Source organism: Bos taurus, chromosome 27, assembly GCF_002263795.3.
Source record: "Bos taurus isolate L1 Dominette 01449 registration number 42190680 breed Hereford chromosome 27, ARS-UCD2.0, whole genome shotgun sequence".
Classification (NCBI taxonomy): Eukaryota; Metazoa; Chordata; class Mammalia; order Artiodactyla; family Bovidae; genus Bos; species Bos taurus.
This window is the reverse complement of record NC_037354.1, coordinates 29,117,681-29,138,027: the sequence shown is the minus strand read 5'-3', so window position 1 is coordinate 29,138,027 and position 20,347 is coordinate 29,117,681. Positions and strand designations below refer to the sequence as shown.

Here is a 20,347-nt window from a genome sequence, read left to right as displayed (position 1 = left end):
AGAGCCCCGTACTTTGTGATTGTCTCTGGACTCCCCAAGCAGAATTTTTCTGAATGCTGCTAGATATCTGGTCGAAGCTTAGGGGAACAGTCTGGATACAGTATAAATTTAGGATCCATCAGTAACTAGATTGAGTTAAAAACCTCAGTGGAGATGGAACAACAGTGGCCTGTTTTAGAATAAATCATTGAAAAAGGAGTCATTTTTAAGGAAAAGTGCTAAAGGGAAGTGATCACCCCTCCAGTCGCTCCTCTTCCTCCCCAACCGTATTGGGCATCAATGTTCAGAAGTTTTCAGTCCGACTTTGTATCCTTGCGGAAGACTGGGTTCAGTCCCTGGGTTGGGAAGATCCCCTGGAGAAGGGAAAGGCTACCCACTCCAGTATTCTGGCCTGGAGAATTCCATGGATGGTGTAGTCCATGGGGTAGCAAAGAGTCGGACGCCACTGAACGACTTTCACTTTCACTTTGTATCTTTGGTTTAAGGAATAGAAAAGGTACATCAGGCATCTGTGTAGTTCAGAGCTTGAACTCCGACCTCCCAGTAACCATGTTTGAAGAGGATCATATGCACCGTGAATTTGGATACTGGAATGTTTATACTTGCTCAGGAAGAGTCTGTGTGGTCTTCCTTCAGCTGTTCCCCTTCATGTGGGGCGAAGAGTCCACAGACCAAGGTCACTTGCTCACCTGTGCCCACAGAGCCCATGCTTCCTGGCTGAGGCATCACACTACACACACCAGAATCACAGAGTTCCTTGCCCCCAAGGCCAAGGTGGAGCCCACTTCCAGACCTTGCACTGGGCAGTTCTCTGCTTTATCCTTCCAAGATCAAACTGGGCTGCTAGTATGCGCTCCTGGGCTTGATAGATGGCCGGGGGTGACTGCAAACGTGTGGAGTGTAAAAGAAAAATTTCAGAGACTTCCCTGGCGGTCCAGCAGTTAAGACTCCCTGCTTCCAATGCAGAGGGCTTGATCCCCAGGTTTGGGAACTAACATCCCACATGCTGGACAGCACAGCCAAAAAGAAAAAGAAAAATTCTACACTAGACATTTGTTAAAAACAGCAAGGAAGATTTTACTGGAGTTACTGTAGTAGAAGAGAGAGACTTCGATATAGAACTGAGCTCAACTCCAAGTCCAGCAAAGACAGCTGGGGACTGAGAGCCAGCAAGAATGAGGAGTCAGCGGAGAGCAAATGACTAAGAGGACATCAAAGGCAGGAAGGTTCTTGCTAAACTGGCATAACAGGATTCTTGCTAAAGGCAGACTAGCCCTTGGATTGAGAAACTTGTTCAGACATTGAGGGTCGAGGGTCGGGGTGGGGGGTGTGTCTCACTAAACCAACAAGCAGGATTCTTTGCTGAAACTGGGTTCTGTGGGCCAAGGGGGGCTGCTGGCCAAGCTTGAAGAGTGATGAAAAGAGCACTCGTGGTGGAACTTGGCCTTGCAGGTTGAGGTCAATTTTCGGTGTCGATGTTTGCAAGATCCCCAGAGTGTGGGACAGAGCCAGGGTGGAAGGAAAGGGGTCCAGGCACCACTGCTTGCTAGTCTGAAACTCGGAGGAGCCTGAGAGTCCTGAACTTGAACCTGGCCTTCAGCTGCAATTTCCTTTGAGGGACTTGAAAGGTGGGGCAGAGGTGTTTTGGTGGGGGCTCTTTCAACCGGGGAAAAACCTTACAGACGACACACTCAGGTGCTTTCTGAGGGGGCTGGTCAGTGGAGGACAGAGAGGGAGAGACCCTGAGGAGGGAGAGCAAATGGGTGTTTCCTTTGTGGTGTCCTGAATTCTCCAAGCCAGGCTTCAGCAATACGTGAACCGTGAACTTCCAGATGTTCAAGCTGGTTTTAGAAAAGGCAGAGGAACCAGAGATCAAATTGCCAACATCCTCTGGATCATCGAAAAAGCAAGAGAGTTCCAGAAAAACATCTGTTTCTGCTTTATTGACTATGCCAAAGCCTTTGACTGTGTGGATCACAATAAACTGTGGAAAATTCTGAAAGAGATGGGAATACCAGACCACCTGACCGGCCTCTTGAGAAACCTATATGCAGGTCAGGAAGCAACAGTTAGACCTGGACATGGAACAACAGACTGGTTCCAAATAGGAAAAAGAGTGCATCAAGGCTGTATATTGTCACCCTGCTTATTTAACTTATATGCCGAGTACATCATGAGAAACGCTGGACTGGAAGAAGCACAAGCTGGAATCAAGATTGCCGGGAGAAATACCGATCACCTCAGTTATGCAGATGACACCACCCTTATGGCAGAAAGTGAAGAAGAACTAAAAAGCCTCTTGATGAAAGTGAAAGTGGAGAGTGAAAAAGTTGGTTTAAAGCTCAAGATTCAGAAAACGAAGATCATGACATCTGGTCCCATCACTTCATGGGAAATAGATGGGGAAACAGTGTCAGACTTTATTTTTTTGGGCTCCAAAATCACTGCAGATGGTGACTGCAGCCATGAAATTAAAAGATGCTTACTCCTTGGAAGGAAAGTTATGACCAACCTAGATAGCATATTCAAAAGCAGAGACATTACTTTGCCAACAAAGGTCCATCTAGTCAAGGCTATGGTTTTTCCAGTGGTCATGTATGGATGTGAGAGTTGGACTGTGAAGAAGGCTGAGCACCACAGAATTGATGCTTTTGAACTGTGGTGTTGGAGAAGACTCTTGAGAGTCCCTTGGACTGCAAGGAGATCCAACCAGTCCATTCTGAAGGAGATCAGCCCTGGGATTTCTTTGGAAGGACTGATGCTAAAGCTGAAACTCCAGTACTTTGGCCACCTCATGCGAAGAGTTGACTCATTGGAAAAGACTCTGATGCTGGGAGGGATTGGGGGCAGGAGGAGAAGGGGACGACAGAGGATGAGATGGCTGGATGGCATCACTGACTCGATGGACGTGAATCTGGGTGAACTCTGGGAGTTGGTGATGGACAGGGTGGCCTGGCGTGCTGCGATTCATGGGGTCACAAAGAGTCGGACACGACTGAGCGACTGAACTGAACTGAACTGAGTGAATGGAGGGCAAGGTCTGAGCGAGTAGGTGAGGGTGAGTCAGCAAGTGAGAAAGAGTTGTCTCCCTTCTCCTCTTGTCATGTCCTGCCAAGCCCCAAAGAGAATCGTGGTTTGTAGTAGAGAAAGATGTTCATTTTGAATAGATATTATCCATGTTTGGTGTGAACTATGGCTTTGCTTGATTTAAACGAAAACCATGAGTTGTGTGTGTATGGTAAAGGTAGAAGACAAAACATTTAACAGCCTGTTAGATTGATTTATAGCCTTGAAATACTCAGGCATATGGCGGGCGGGACTCGTTTGCACTCTTACCTCTGGCCCTGCGCTGTTAGGAAGGGGACTGCAAACTTATTGACTGGCCTGCAGCACCGGTTCTGTTCAGGGTGGTCTGAGAGATTTCCATGCTTAGAGGTAGAATGCACAGATGCCTAGCTGAACGTGTATCATCAAGAGAGGTCCCTAAGCCCTGGGCGTGTTAGGAACTGGGCTGGGCAGCAGGAGGTGAACAGCAGGCTGGCGAGTGAAGCTTCCTCTGTATTTACAGCCACTCCCCATCATTTGCATTATCACCTCCTGTCTGCTCAGCTACTGTGAACTGCGCATGTGAGGGCCTTAGGTCATGCACTCCTGAACAGGATCATCCCCAAACCACCCCCCTTCCCCAATCCATGGAGAAATTGTCTTCCAGAAAACTAGTCCCTGCCCAGCGGTCAGTATCTTCCAGGAAACCAGTTTCGCCCAGTGTCAAAAAGATTGGGGACTGCTGGGCTACATGATGTAGAATTGATGTAACGGTCAGGTAAGCAGACTCATAGAGAGAGATGGCAGGAGAAGAGAGGAGAATATGGGTCTGGAAGTCAGGACCTCTCCCAGAGTCCCTCTGAAGTGGTGAGAGCCAGGCTGTCTGCAGAAGTGTGTGTGCGGTATTTTTAGGTAACCCTCAGAAACTTACAGAAAATAAACAATCTGATGGGCCATGTGGGTAAGTCTAGAAAATTCATGTGACATGAATTAGCCATGGACTATGCAGATAATATTATCAAAGAGCCCCTTGGCCTAAATTGTTTTCCTCTGCAATTTTAGATCCTTCTATTGGAGTTTTTTGCAGGATCACATTTTACGGGCCATACCATTTTACAGTAGAGGTCCTTTTTTTAAAAACAGGTGACCTTTGGGGGACATTGTGTGGGAACATTTGTTTTTTCTGAGTTAAGGCATGCCTCTTCCCAAGCGGACTGGGTGTAAGCTGGGTCATATTTCTGTGAGTGTCTTGGGACTGCCAAGAGTCGGTTATTCAACAGCATCAGCATTGTAGTGGGGCCAGTGGTCTCTCTGGTCCTTTGCCATTAGCCAGTCTGAAAATTCTAGTCCCCACCAGGGATCTTTAACTTCAGATACACAACTCAAACCAAACTTTCTTCATAGAGTGGGGTTAGTAACATGTGTTGCCTCCTGCTTTTCCCAGTTTGTGTGGGAATAATAAGAGTATATGGCCCTGAAGAAGAAAGAGAGCACATAAACATTTCATAAAGGATGGTCACTTGGCTTCTCTGCCTTTGCAGATTCAGTTCCCATCATCAGCATCCTAGCACCATTTGGATTTGACTATGGATTTGACTATTCTAGGGACCTCAGATAAGAGGAATCACACAGTATTTTTTTTTTTTTTTTTGGTAACTGACTTACATCACTGAACTCAGCACAATGTCCCCAAGGTTCGTCCGTGCTGTGGCGGGTGTCTGCCTCCCCTTCCTGTCTGAGGCTGAAGCACCATTTGCCAGCAAGAATTGTATTCCTTTTGTGCTTCTCATTGTGATTTCCTTTACAAGGGGCACTTTAGTGCTGAAGATCTGTTTGTCAGCTAATAAAGGGATGAATGAATTAGTCAGTATTCAGGAAACACAAAATAACCCAGAGAAAAGGAAGTTTGAATCCGAAGTTGTTACCTGTAAGAGCCAGTGAACATGGCTGTACAAAACTGAACCAGTCACATGCAAGTTAGTCACATTTGTATAGATTTATCATGGATCAATTGATTTTCTTTTCTTTAAATACCCCAGTTCTGACTCTTGTTACAGTGTGCGTTGCCCTGGCATCAGAGAGAGCTAAATAACTCAGCTGTTTCCTGACCCACATCCAGTACATGTGTGCCTGCTAAGTTGCTTCAGTCATATCTGACTCTTGTGACTCCATGGACTGTAGCCTGCCAGGCTCCTCTGTCCATAGGATTCTCCAGGAAAGAGTACTGGAGTGGATTGCCATGCCCTCCTCCAGCGGATCTTCCCTACCCAGGGATCGAACCTGAGTCTCTTAGGTTTCCTGCATTGGCAGGCAGGTTCTTTACCACTATCGCCACCTGGGGAGCCGAACCCACATCCAAGTACTTTTTAGAAATTGCTCAATACCGTCACTCGCATCGTCGGTTGTAATATCCTCAGAGAAGTATTTTAGGTTTGTTATGGTTGTAACTTAAGAATTCTAGAGTGTTTACAACGATAAGCTGTAAGTTTAGGGGAGGAGCTTGCTGGGCAAGATGACATATATTTTTTAATCTTCCTCAGAGAATTGTAGTTAGGAAGAATCTGATAAAAAAAAAAAACAACTTATCTCAATGTGGTGTGTGTGTGTGTGTGTGTGGTATAATGCAAGGTATAATGAGCCTGGAAGCCCTCACCTCCTAGTTAAAATGAATGAAAAGCTCATTATAACTGGTTCCGGTTTCATAAGAATAAGTCTCATTCTTATTACCAACACACAGACTTCGATATTGGCTGTGACGAGGTCTCAACGTGTTTCCTTCCTCTTGTACTTTACAGATGCCACAAGCAGCGATGAGAGTCAGGCCCCTCCATGCTCTGAAGCACTCCTTGTGCCCTCTGCTTCCTCGCTCTGCAGTTTGGATCTTTGCCATGGTGACTGCAGGGTGAGGCGATTAAGAGTCACCCGTGTGCCAGGTCCCAGCAGCGGACGGTCCCTGGTGTCTGAGTCCCTCACTCAGAGCACTTGTGCCTGATCATTAACTCTAGACCCGCTTTCATCTTAACCATATCGCCTCCAGCCTCTAATTGTACATCTGGATCCCTGCCCTCTGTGCCTATGGATTAGAGTCTGGATCTTCCTCTCCCAGGAAAATGCCCTTGATTTTCTGCTCTGCCTTCTGTGGAAGCTTTATGTTCTAACTCAAATTTATGGGCTTAGTGCCCATCATTGGCCACTTGACCGACTTAGAACCTTTGTGAGCAGCTGCCAGTTCAATGCAGTAAATTGCCTTTCTTCTCAAGCTCTCTTTCGTGTCCGATGTTTGTCTGTTACCCATTGCTGACCATCCGGCTTTACGTGCCATTACGGTTCAGGCGTGTGTGAGTATTCTCTTTATTTATTTATTTGCATCGGGTCTTAGTCATGTCACGTGGACTCCTCTCTAGTTGCGGTGCTTGGGCTCAGTAGTTGCAGCAAGGGCTCAGTTGCCCTGCTGCCTGTGGGATCTTACTTCCCCAACCAGGGATGGATCTGAGTGCCCTGCACTGGAAGGTGGATTCTTAACCACTGGACCACCAGGGAAGTCCCCTGAGTATTCTTTTTGCTTCTAAAGGACTTGTGTAGTAAATGCCAAGAAAACCAAGATATGACCATTTTTCGATGGTGGTCTTTCATTCCTCCTCATTGAGAATAAAAGCCTGTTATCAAGACAGTAACACATAACCCTCAGCAGTTTCTCTGGGGCTCAGTATATGTTGTCCAGCATAAACTTCTTTGATCTTTAATTGTTTAAAAGCCTCTCTTGATTAATTGATTTCTCACTGATGTACTGTTTGTACCAAAGAGTATGTGTTTATTTGAGAGGGTGTGCACTGGCATTACATAATTTATTTTTATGAATTCTACCAGAGAATAGGTCTCATTTTTCTGGAAGAATTTATTTGGTGTGTTTTTTCCCCAGTGGATGCTAGAAGATGGATTTTTTGTGTGTGTGTGTATACCATTTTCTTGCATTAAAAAAAAATCAAGTCACTGGGCCAAAACATCACCAGTGTCTGGAACACCTTAGAAATTTTGTTATGTATTGTGATATTGTCTTAATTCTTCTTTCTCAGTTATGGAAGTTACTTCTTCCTGATTGGGTCTCCACCCACAGTCAGGAAACAATGGTTTACCACATCCATCATTTCTGTCTGCACATTATCATGTTTCAAAGTTTTCCCCCAATTAATCCTCTGGAAGCTAGAATCACTCACAGTTATAATCCTGTTATGCCTTCTTTATTTCATGATGTGCTTGTTATTTCACGTCCATCCTTCAGCAATCTGTAACATAGTGCTATTATCAGCTCTTTAGTCTTTAAAAGCCTCTTATCTACCATTTTGACTAAGACTGATTCACTGCACTTTGTTGAAAATCGATCATTTTGGATTTAAAAAAAACCTATCCCGTGTATTTGTTCTGGCTACTTTTGCATAATTTCCTTTTTTTTCTTTTCCATTTAATCAATCTGCCAAACTGGTTTGCTTTCCCCTTTTTGGCTTCCTTTTTCTTTTCTAAGAATGGTCTCTCTCTTCATTTCTCTTTCCCTCTTTGGGTAATGCCTCTGGAAAGAAAAAGCCAGTTGCAGGAGGCAGTGGAATAAATGCTTTAGAACCAGGCTAGACACTTACTCCCATTTCTCTTTTCATAAAATGAGAGGGAGGGTCCCTTTCCTTGGTGACCCTCCCTATAAGCAGTTTCTAGGAAAAGACTCTGACGCTGGGAGAGATTGGGGGCAGGAGGAAAAGGGGAAGGCAGAGGATGAGATGGCTGGATGGCATCACTGACTCAATGGACATGAGTTTGAGTGAACTCCGGGAGATGGTGATGGACAGGGAGGCCTGGTGTGCTACGATTCATGGGGTCCCAAAGAGTTGGACACTACTGAGTGACTTAACTGAACTGAGGTTGAAAGCTTCATGATTTTGACTGTTGGGCATTTAAAAAACTGTTTATTTATGTATTTATTTTTGGCTGCTCTGGGTCTTTGTTGCTATGTGTGGGCTTTTCTCTGGTTGCAGTGAGCATAGGCTACTCTGTAGTTGGGATGTGTGGGCTTCTCATTGCAGTGGCTTCTCTTGTCGGGGTGCACAGGCTCTGGGGCACTGGGGCTTCAGGAGTTGTGGCTCCCAGGTTCTAGAGCTCAGGCTCAGTATTTGTGACGTGTGGGTTACATGCTTCACGCCATGTGGGATCTTTCCGGACCAGGGATGGATCCCATGTCCCATGCATGGGCAGGTGGGGATTCTTATCCACTGCACCACTAGGGAAGTCTAACTGCCAGGCATTTTGCAGGCACTGTAACAGGCTTCTTATTTATAGCCTCAAGCTCTTCCCAGGTGGACTCAAACTGAAACACCAGAGTTCTTTTGGACATACTAACATTGTCTTTTTTTCTCCTAGGTACTGACTTTAGCATAGATAGCTTACCTCTGCCTCGGAAAGCCCATCATGACTGGGCCCTTTTTCCACGAAGAGTCTCCAAAAAATAATTATAAGCTCTTTCACCAGCCAGTCATCACCTTGTTCAACTACACCGCCACCTTCAGCCGGCACTCCCACCTGCCACTAACCACCCAGTACTTGGAGGGCACGGAAGTCCTGACGTCACTCCGATACCTGGTCCCCTTGCGGTCCAAAAACCACCTCCGGAAGAGCCTCGCCCCGCTGGTGTACGTACAGTCCGACTGTGACCCGCCCTCAGACAGGGACAGTTACGTTCGAGAGCTGATGACATACATTGAGGTCGATTCCTACGGCGAGTGTCTGCGAAACAAAGCTCTCCCTCCACAGTTGAGCAACCCAGCCTCGATGGACGCCGATGGCTTTTTCAGGATCCTCGCCCAGTATAAGTTTATCCTTGCTTTTGAGAATGCGGTGTGCGACGACTACATCACTGAGAAGCTCTGGAGACCTCTGAAGCTGGGGGTCGTCCCTGTGTATTACGGATCCCCCAGCATCGCAGACTGGCTTCCAAGCAATAGAAGTGCTATCTTGGTATCAGAATTTTCTCACCCTAGAGAGCTGGCGAGCTACATCAGAGCGCTGGATCGGGATGACAGACGCTACCAGGCCTACATAGAATGGAAGCTGAAGGGCGAGATCTCAAATCAGCGACTTCTCACCGCGCTCAGGGAACGGAAGTGGGGGGTGCAGGACGTTAAGCAGGACAACTACATCGACGCGTTTGAGTGTATGGTGTGCACCAAGGTGTGGGATAACATTAGGCTCCAGGAGAAGGTAAGCAGGTCCAGGTTTGGCAGAGAGGTGCTGGGATGGCCATCTTGACGTTCTCTGCAGCTCCCCGTTCTTCTGTTGCAGCTGCCCCATCGCTGGTCCTCACTCTTATCAGAGAGGCCAGGCTCTGCAGGAAGGATGGATATTTCATTTCTATTTGAGGACTGCCATGAAGTTTACTAGTCTGTCCTGAAGGCTTTAAATTCTTCTTTATTGTTTCTTCTGGAGGTTACCACACTACAGGTGCTGGGCAGTGATGCACGGAAGCTGCAGGGGAGGCATGAAGGCCAAAAAAATTTAAAAAATGGCAAGTTCTGAATCTCATCCACATTTTCAGTCCTTCAGCCCAGTGGTCCCCAGCCTTTTTGCACCAGAGACCAGTTTCATGGAAGACAGTTTTTCCATGGACCAGGGGACAGTGAGGGGAATGTTTTGGGAAGACTCAAGTGCATTATATTTATCGTGCACTTTATTGCAATTATTATTGCATTGTAATATATAATGAAATAATCATACGACTCAGCATAATGCAGAACCAGGGGGAGCCATGAGCTTGTTTTCCTGCAACTGGAAAACATCTCAGGGTGACAGGAGACAGTGGCAGCCACTCCGCAGGGCTAGCAGCGCTGCTTCAGCTCCACCTCAGATCATCAGCATTAGATTCTTATAAGGAGCACCCAGCCTAGATCCCTCGCAGGTGCAGTTCGCAGTAGGGTTCGTGCTCCTATGAGAATCTCACGCCAGTTGAGTTGGTCTAGTCCGGTGCCGAATCGCTTCAGTTGTGTCCGGCCCTTTGTGACCCTGTGGGCCATAGGCCAGGCTCCCCTGTCCATGGGATTCTCCAGGCAAGATTACTGGAGTGGGTTGCTGTGCCTGCCTCCAGGGGATCTTTCTGACCCACGGATCAAACCCGTGTCTCCTGCATTGGCAAGCAGGTTCTTTACCACTAGCGCCACCTCAAGAGCTGACCTAAATTTGGGTTTGCAGAACTTCTCTGGTAGTCCAGTGTTTAAGACTCTGCCTTCCGTTACAGAGGTAAAAATCCCATCCCTGGTCAGGGAACTGAGACCCCACATGCCACGGGGTGTGGCCAAAAAAAAAGAGAGGTTTGTGTTGTTACTGTTATGTTTAGTGCTCTACAGCTTCAAATTATTCCAGTATTTATAATTACAATAATCAATAATTAAATATTATCAGTATTAACTATGAAAGTTACCTGTGCTTACAGTGGCACCTGGCACTAGTTGCTTTCCTCAGCCTTTCTGCCCCACCCTCAGCTTTTGGCAGGTCCTGTATTGCCGGGTCACAGAGGAGGCCTCCCTGCTCTTGCCCCTCCATCGGCAGTAAACTGCTATGGCTTGTTGCTCAGCGACAGGCTCGCGGTGTGGGCAGGGTGGGTTCTTTGTTTTCTTGGCAGCGTCAGGCTTAGGCAGGTTTTTGCATTCCCGGAACTCAGGAGTGAAGCTTTCTCAGTGTTCTTGCCTCTCCTTCAAGCCAGACTCTGCCTTGTATCTGTGGTTGGTTTGGATGGAAGAGAGTTCTGTGTCCCTTCAGGGGTGGGTGACCTCTGGTATCCTGGTGGGATCCTAGGTCCGGATTCATTTCCAGCCTCCACCCAGACCATGAGACAGGTGAATTTTGCATGGGGGAGGGGTAGATTTTTCATCCCTTGGATCTGAAGATAAAAGGTTTGCTCCTGCTTCTTCAGTGTCGTAAGACTTTTTCTCTTTGTAAGGGAAGGTTCTGGGGAGATAGAAGGGGCTTCCTGACATTTCCTTCTCTGCCCCGGGCCAAAGAAGGAGGCTATTTCCAGTGTTCTACCCTGGCCCCAGTCTTCTTCCTGGGCATCTGATGGAGGTACATGGAAAAAGCTTTGGGGACTTCCCTGGTGGTTCAGTGGTTAAAAATCTGCCTTGCAATGCCAAGGATGTGGGTTCAATCCCTGGTCTGGGAACTAAGATCTCACATTCTGTGGAGCAACTAAGCCTATGTGCCCCAATTACTGAGCCTGCATGCAACTAAGACCCAATGTTGCCAAATAAATAATAAATATTTTTTAAAAAAAGAAGAGCTTTTGAGTGAGTTTGACTTCTTTTTTGGTGTAACCCACCTAGATAGCATATTGAAAAGCAGAGACATTACTTTGCCAACAAAGGTCCGTCTAGTCAAGGCTACGGTTTTTCCAGTGGTCATGTATGGATGTGAGAGTTAGACTGTGAAGAAGGCTGAGCACCGAAGAATTGATGCTTTTGAACTGTGGTGTTGGAGAAGAGTCTTGAGAGTCCCTTGGACTGCAAGGAGATCCAACCAGTCCATTCTGAAGGAGATCAGCCCTGGGATTTCTTTGGAAGGAATGATGCTAAAGCTGAAACTCCAGTACTTTGGCCACCTCATGCGAAGAGTTGACTCATTGGAAAAGACTCTGATGCTGAGAGGGATTGGGGGCAGGAGAAGAAGGGGACGACAGAGGATGAGATGGCTGGATGGCATCACTGACTCGATGGACTGAGTCTGAGTGAACTCCAGGAGTTGGTGATGGACAGGGAGACCTGGCGTGCTGCGATTCATGGGGTCGCAAAAAGTTGGACATGACTCAGCGACTGAACTGAACTGAACTGAGCTATTCTAAACTAACATGATAGCCCATACCTATAAGGATTTGTTAAAATTTTAGTTGATTTCTTGTTACCTACTTTGTGGTAGCCACCTCCTTCTCCTGTGTTCTGCAAAAGGTGAAATTGAGCCTGTGTCCATCTTGCCTGAGATGAACATGTCACTTTGGGGTTCAGTTCACTTGGTTGTTGTTTGATCTCGGTTCCCTGACGAACTCAAGAAGAGTTATGAATTTGTAGATAATCTGACTTTTTCCTTATTGTTAAAGTAGGAGCCATGTTCTCCTTGGAAGCAAAATATTTATTAATTGTAGTTTAGGAACAGCTTGTTTTTCTGCCCAGGACTTCAGCTGGAAAGGCAATTTGGGATGCTGAAAGTTAGTTACTACGAAACATGTCATAACTATTTTATCGGACACACTTTCTTCAGGTCACACTGTGAGACATTTCTGGAAGAACACTAGAGCTAAAAGAGTCCATTTCACAAGATTCTTTTCTCTATGATGTCACCTTAAATGGGACTTTATTCTACACCACTGGAAGAACTCTCAAGTGGGCAGGCAGGGAAAGAGGGTATTACTACTGACTTTCTCATGTAGACAGTTACGCAAGGTTAGGGTTGGGAAGGCCACTGAAGATTGTGTGGTCAGTACAGATGAAACTGGTGTTTCAAATATCACGACCAAGTCATCTGCTAATTTATGTTACATTTCCAGGGCTGGTGATTTCACCATTTTTTAGGGTAGCAAATCTGATCTTTTGTTAAATTTCTACAGTTATACCGGTCTTTGTATTGAACCAAGACTTCCCCTTCTATGGCTCTTTCTTAGCTACCCACTTCAAACTCTAATGCGGTGAGATACAGCTTTGCATATGTGACCATCAGTCAGGAAAGATGAAAAATGGCCTTTCCAAAGCTGTTTTGTAGTAATCGATTGGGGTCCTCCTTATTTGATTCTGGTCTTGCTCCAAATACAGGCTCTCCCCAATCATGAACTCTGGCTGTAGTAACCCGAAGTTTGAGCCTGCATCTAATCCTTTGAACTTTGAGTTGGTGTTTATTTGGCCATGCCGGGTCTTAGTTGCAGCATGCAAGAAGGATCTTCACTGTGGCATGTGGCACCGTTAATTGTGGCACGTGGCATCTAGTCCTTGATCCGGGATCAAACCCAGGAGCATAGAGTCTTAGCCGCTGGTCCATCAGGGGCGTCCCTGGATAGGTATTTAGACTCCCCAGATTGTACGTCTTAGCATTTTCTTGTGGTTGGCCATTTGGATTCCTGTTCTGGTTTTCTGTGCTCAATTTTGTCTTGGTAAAGAATCCTTTCGCTTGTTCCAGGCTCTTGGAAGCCAAACTCCATGACCATCTGTGAGTAGTTATCGAGAAGAAAGAATTTAGGCAACCCTATCCTTCACACTCTACCAAACAAGTTAGTTCACTCTTCCGTTTGTAATCTCTTTAGATGCTTCAAAACAAGCTTTATGCTCACTCAAAGTCATCTCTTTTACAGGCTAAACATCTCTAGTATATTTCAGATTGGTTTTTCTGCTCTGCTTTCTAAATTTGGTATGGATGAAGAGTAATCATTGCAAACCTGACTATTATCAACTCTAATATCTTCACATTAAAATTTTTTTTAGGACTTCACGGGTGGTTCAGTTGTTAAGACTGTGCTTCCAATGTAGAGGGCGTGGGTTTTTTCCCTGGTTGAGGAACTAAGATCCCACATGCCATGTGGTGTGGCCAAAAGATAAAAAAAAAAATTTTAAGAAAGAGACATACAGGTACATAGGTTAAAGTATCAATTAGTTCTGCAAAGTTAGTAAAAGAAAACTATCTTCTACTTCTTTTTTCTTTTCTCCTTCCCTAGAAGGCAGCCACTTACCACCAGCCATGTGCTGTACTCAATCGTGTCCGACTCCCTGAAGCCCCACGGACTGAAGCCCACCAGGCTGGCTGTCCATGGGATTTCCCAGGCAAGAATACTGGAGTGGCTACCATGCCCTCCTCCAAGGGATTTCCCCAACTCTGGGATCGAACCCATCTTCTGCATCTCCTGCATTGGTGGGCAGGTTCTTTACCACTGGCGCCTCCTGGGAAGCCACTTACCACCATACTTAACAAATTGTTTTGATTATTACTCAATGTTTCTAACTAACATGCTCTTATACATAATTTTTTTTAACATCCACTGTTTATATGATCATGTAACTTATGTAGAAATGAACCATGTAGTATATACTATGATTTATTTTCCTTACCTGTACAGCTTTTGGTTTCCCTCGAGTTAATAACTGTCTTATTTCTTGTTTGTTTATTTTATACTTTTACATAACTAATTCAATCCTTGTTGATTGTTTAAACCTCCTTTGAAGATGTTCAGCTATACCAGGCATTCAAGTCATTTCATCTTGTTGAATAAATCTCTCCTGGAGCCTTGTGACATACATTAGGTACATCTGGTTGCCCTCTACACTGTGTAGAGACCACTCTGAGATCTCCCTTCCCTAGCATTTTGGGAATTGCCTTTCCTGTCTTTTTCTTTTATGTTGACACCTCTGCTTCTTGTATGTTTTTATCCTTTTCTCTTAACTTTCTTTTTATTTGGTTGATTGTACCCTCATCCAAAAAGATGATGCTTCAAAGTGCTGCACTCAATATGCCAGCAAATTTGGAAAATTCAGCAGTGGCCACAGGACTGGAAAAGGTAATTTTCGTTTCAATTCCAAAGAAAGGGAATGCCAAAGAATGTTCAAACTACCGCACAATTGCACTGATCTCACACACAAGCAAAATAATGCTCAAAATTCTCCAAGCCAGACTTCCATAGTACATGAACCGTGAACTTCCAGGTGTTCAAGCTGGATTTAGAAAAGGCAGAAGAACCAGAGATCAAATTGCCAACATCTGTTGGATCTTCGAAAAAGCAAGAGAATTCCAGAAAAACATCTACTTCTGCTTTACTGATTACACCAAAGCCTCTGACTGTGTGGATCATAACAAACTGTGGAAAATTCTGAAAGAGATGGGAATACTAGACCACCTGACCTGCCTCCTGAGAAATCTGTATGCAAGTCAAGAAACAACGGTTAGAACTGGACATGGAACAACAGACTGGAAATAGGGAAAGGAGTACGTCAAGGCTGTATATTGTCACCCTGCTTATTTAACTGATATGCAGAGTATATCGTGCAAAATGCCGGGCTGGATGAAGCACAAGCTGGAATCAAGATCGCTGGAAGAAATATCAGTAACCACAGATATGTAGATGACACCACTCTTATGGCAGAAAGTGAAGAAAAACTAAAGAGCCTCTTGATGAAAGTGAAAGAGGAGAGTGAAAAATCTGGCTTACAAGTCAACATTCAAAAAACGAAGATCATGGCATCCGGTCCCATCACTTCATGGCAAATAGATGGGGAACAATGGAAACAGAGACTTTATTTTTGGGGGCTCCAAAATCACTGCAGATGGTGACTGCAGCCATGAATTAAAAGACTCTTGCTCCTTGGAAGAAAAGCTATGACCAACCTAGACAGCATATTAAAAAGCAGAGACATTACTTTGTTAACAAAAATCCATCTAGTCAAAGCTATGGTTTTTCCAGTAGTCATGCATGGATGTGTGAGTTGGACTATAAAGAAAGCTGAGTGACGAAGAATTGATGCTTTTAAACTGTGGTGTTGGAGAAGACTCTTGACAGTTCCTTGGACTGCAAGGAGATCGAACCAGTCAATTGTAAAGGAAATCAGTCCTGAATATTCATTGGAAGGACTGATGCTGAAGCTGAAGTGCCAATACTTTGGCCACCTGATGTGTAGAACTGACTTATTGGAAGAGACTGTGATGCTGGGAAAGATTGAAGGCAGGAGGAGAAGGGGATGACAGAGGATGAGATGTTTGGATGGCATCACCGATTTGATGGACATGAGTTTGAGCAAGCTCCGGGAGTTGGTGATGGACTGGGAAGCCTGGTGTGCTGCAGTCCATGGGGTCACAAAGAGTCGGACACGACTGAGCAACTGAACTGAACTGACCCTCATATAGCTTCTTGACAAAGGGTGTATGGGGGATGTCTGAAATGTCTTTATTTGATTCTAACATTTAAACTATAGTTTAGCTGAATGTAAACTACTAAAATGGACATTAGTTTTGTTTTTGTTTTTTTTGTTCAGAATTTTGAAGGCAGTTTGTTATTGGCTTTCTTTAAATTTTTTTTGTCAACTTTTGAAAGGATTACGGGTTGATAGAAGGGTTGCAAAGATAGTGCAGAGTGCCAGAATTCTGTTCTAATGTTAATATTTTATCTAACCATGCACATTTGTCAGCACTGAGAAACCAATGTTGACTGTTAATACTGCAATGAGCTGCAATACAGACTTGAGTCCTATTTCTCCAGCTTCTCCACTCACATCCCTTGTCTGTTCAGGATCGGATCCAGGATGCCAGATTGTAGTTGCTCCTCATGTCGCCTCAGATGCCTTCAGTTGTGACAGTTGTGCCATCTTTCTTGTTTTTTAATAACTGACATTTTTGAAGAAGATCGGTCAGTATTCTGCAGAATGTTCCTCTGTAGAGTTTCTCTGATGTTTTCTCATGTTGAGACTTGGGTTTTGGATTTGGCGGAATAAGAGCACAGAGGTGAAAAGGACCTTCTCATTGCATCATATCAGGGGATGAGTGATATCAGCATGATGTGTTACTGGTGATGCTCTCTTTGATCACCTGCCTAAGGTGCTGTCTGCTAGGTTTTCCCTCTGTGAAGTTACTAATTTTCTTTTTCCACTGAGCGAGTCAGTAAATCCAGCCCACAGTCAAAGAGAAGGGAATTAAGCTTCGCCTCCTTGTGGGAGGAATATAAACTAATTTGAGGATATATATATATATATTTTTAATTAATTAATTATTTGGCTGCACTGGGTCGTAGTTGCTGCATGTGGGGTCTTTGATCTTCATTGCAGCATGCAGGATTTTTAGTTATGGCAAGTGGGATCTAGTTCCCTGACCAGGAATTGAACCCAAGTCTCTTGCATTGGGAGAATGGAGTCTTAGCCGCTGGACCACCAGGGAAGTCCCTCGACATATGTTGAAACCACCACAATAATTAGTAAACATATGGGTGGAGATATTTTGAGGCTATGCAACTTTTCTTTTTCTCCTTGAAGTTGTACTTCCTAGTGTTAATACTCATCAATGAATTTCACCACTGCTTTTTAACTTCTAGTGTTACTGTCCAGAAATCCAAAACCATCCTAACTTCTGACCTTCCGAATTGATCTTTTCCTCTTAGGGAGTTTGTAAAGTCTCTTCCTTTTCTTCTGTGTTCTAAAATTCCATAAGGATGTACTTTGGCGTGAATGGATTGAAGGATTGAATGAGACAGTCTGTGAAGCCCACTGAGCAGAGTATCTAATGCATGTGTGTTCTGTGCACTCAGTCACTGTCGTGTCTGACTCTTTGAGACTCCATAGACTGTAGCCCCCCAGGCCTCTCTGTCCATGGGATTTCTCAGGCAAGAGTACTGGAGTGGGTTACCATTTCTTCTTCCGGGGGATCTTCCCAACCCACGGATTGAACCCACGCCTCCTGAATCTCCTGCATTGGCAGGCTAATTCTTTACCACTGAGCCACCTGGGAAGCCCATCTGGTGCACAGGATATTCTCAATAAATGTTAGATACTTTCTTTCTCCTTTTAACTCTTCAGGAGTGTGACTATGGAGACTCCATGGAGTGAAGGTACTTGCTTTAGGCACTTACGGAGCATGAGACTTGTGCTAACTTACATTTTTCATTTTTCCCTCTTTCTCTCAATGCAGGGCTTACCACCCAAAAGATGGCAGGCAGACGTTACCCACCTGAGCTGTCCAGAGCCTACAGTGTTCGCTTTCTCACCCCTGGTCCCACGTCGGCGCTCTTTGCGAGAGATGTGGATACCAAGCTTCCAGCAATCCAAGAAAGAAGCCCGGGCACTCAGGTGGCTGGTCGATAGGAATCAAAACTTTTCAACTCAAGAGTTTTGGGCCCTAGTATTCAAGGACTAATATCCAAAAAGTAGTAGGGTTTTACTTTCTAGGTTGCCTTGCTGTTTGAATATAATAGCTGCTCTGTTGACGATCCATTAGGATGAGAATAAATGGCTGCAGTACTCAAGTGAGCTCTGTCCAATGATAGATATGAATTACCCTTAGAGGTCGCTTCTCTATTTTTTATACTAAAAAAAAAAGCAAGTATTGGGTTAGCCAAAAAGTTTCTTTAGGTTTTTCCATACCATCTTATGGAAAAACCTGAATGAGCTTAACATTTCTTACCAAATACTAGTCACCTTCAGAGCGCACGTCTAGACGCGTGTCCTTGCCGTCCTGTGTGGAAATTCACCCGCTGCAGAGTGAATGTTTTCCTTGCTGCGAGGAACGAGGTCCTGCAAAGAAGGGAGAGGTGTATAGCCGCGGGTTCTTCCACTCCCCTCGCTGTCTGCATTAGTGGGTATTTGGCAAGCCCGGTGTCCTGACGCTGAGCCTGAACAGGAAATGCATTAGAACTTGGCAGTGAGAGGTGCCATCTGTTGATTGCCAGGGGCGTGAGTGTGTCATGAAGGCTGCGTGACATTGATCCGCCGTTGCTTCAAGTCTGCAGTACGTAGTGCGTCTCTGTCTCCCCCATGCTCTCAGCCACCCCTCCCGCCTTTCTTATCATCACTTTGCCCCGTATCCTCCCCTGTTCCTCTCGTGAAGTCATGCCTCCTCCTTGGATGTTTTGAGCGATGAGTTGTTCCCTGAGGTCCCATGTTCCACTGAGCAGAATAGTACCTCGAATCCTATGAGCTGGGCTGGATGGTCTGTGTGTTTGGATCGTGGTGAGAGCGCGTGCCTGCTAGAACTCCTGTGGTGTGGAAGCTGATGCGCAGCCCTTCGTTTTGGGAGCATCCCCCTTCATTTCTGACCCTGTCACAGAGGAGTTTCAACTGTCTTGTCTGGAGCTTCTGCGGAAGAAAACACAAGCTCCCCTTCTCTTTTCTTGGGAGCCTGGGAAGTCTTCTAGATGACTCTTGAGCCTGTTGCCACTTGCCGTGTGCTGGCTTTGTAGTGGAAAGACGTAAGCTGCAGAGGACAGGAAGGGTCCTGGTACTCACGTGCCTGACGTGGTACGAGGAGGAAGCTGAGGAAGGCACCCTTGGCACCAGCTGCCCATTTATCGCAGGCCGGTGTCTTTTGGTGCCTGCCAAGGGCATCTCCTGTTCGCAGGTCTGTCTCTGGCTATGCCAGAGAAATAAGGATGAAACCAGAACATTCTTTTAGAGGCAAGAGGCGTTACAGGGCTTCTCACCTAGGACTGCCCAGCTTTTTCTTTCCATCCCAGCTCTGCCATTAACTAAATATGATTTTGAACAAAGCTCTTGACCACCCTGGGCTTTCATTTTTGTGCCTAAGAACACATAATTCTAACATCATAGATCTTTAGTTCCTTCTAATTACAGAAATGAAAATGCTTGAGAAACTCAGAGGGAATATGGAATGATGAGCTGTGACTCTAGAGGAATAAAAACCTGGTTATAGTCCCCCCTCTTCGATGTGCCATCTTTATTACCTTGGCCAAGTTACTTGGTCTTTTATAGCTTGGGTTTGCTCACATCTCATGTTTGCTGTCTGTGCAGTTGTGATAATTAAATAAGCTTGTGTTCTTGAACTTCCCTGGTGGCCCAGTGGTTCAGCTCCGCACTTCCAATGCAAAGGGTGCAGGCTCAATCCCTGGTCCTATGTGCCACGCAGCCAAAAAGTAAAAATAAATAAATAGATACTTTAAAACAGACAAATAAATAAATCAGTAAATAAGCTTGGGAGGTTATATAGCCAGCCCCGATAGGCCATTAGGAATACTTAGAACTTTACTGTTATAAAATCCTTAATTTAAAAAAAAACAAAACTGATTGAGTAGGTAGTTAAAGATTTCAGAGACCATCAATGTAGGTAGCAAGTGACATTAATGGTTTTAAAGCAAGGGCATTATCCCAGGAGCCTTACATAAATCGCTTCTCATATATACAGAGTAAACTACGATAGAGCAAGTTTCTTAATGGTGTTCTTGATGAAGTAATAAAACTGACTAATTTTATAAAACCTTGACCTTTGAGTATATGTCTTTTTAATATTCTGTGTGACAAAATGGGGCGTATGTTTATACATATTTGCTGTGCACCAACACACACAACAGGAATCTCAAAGAGAAGCACTTGTGTGATTGTTCGAATTGTGAACTGAACTTTTCCATGGAAAACCGTTTTTGCTTAAAAGAACGTCTGGCAAGCTGTGGTTGTTCAGTGATGGATTTTGTCAGTCATCTTCAGGGGAATGTAGTGAGCCTGTCACTTTAAGAGGCTTGATAGACTTTGTTGCCAACAATAAAACTTCAGCTTTCAAATGAAACAACTTCATTTGTAAAAGTTCTTTTTAGATG

The 20,347-nt window shown here is 44.9% G+C and overlaps 1 protein-coding gene across 1 annotated transcript in view; it reads left to right on the top strand.

Annotated features, from left to right (window-relative positions):
• The window catches only part of FUT10 (fucosyltransferase 10), a 68,648-nt gene extending 50,711 nt beyond the window's left edge, over positions 1–17,937 (top strand). Inside the window, 3 exon segments of the mRNA NM_182987.1 lie at positions 8,449–8,512; positions 8,514–9,285; positions 17,713–17,937. Coding sequence (NP_892032.1) covers positions 8,449–8,512; positions 8,514–9,285; positions 17,713–17,937 — 1,061 coding nt within the window.
• Positions 17,938–20,347: the final 2,410 nt, after the last annotated feature.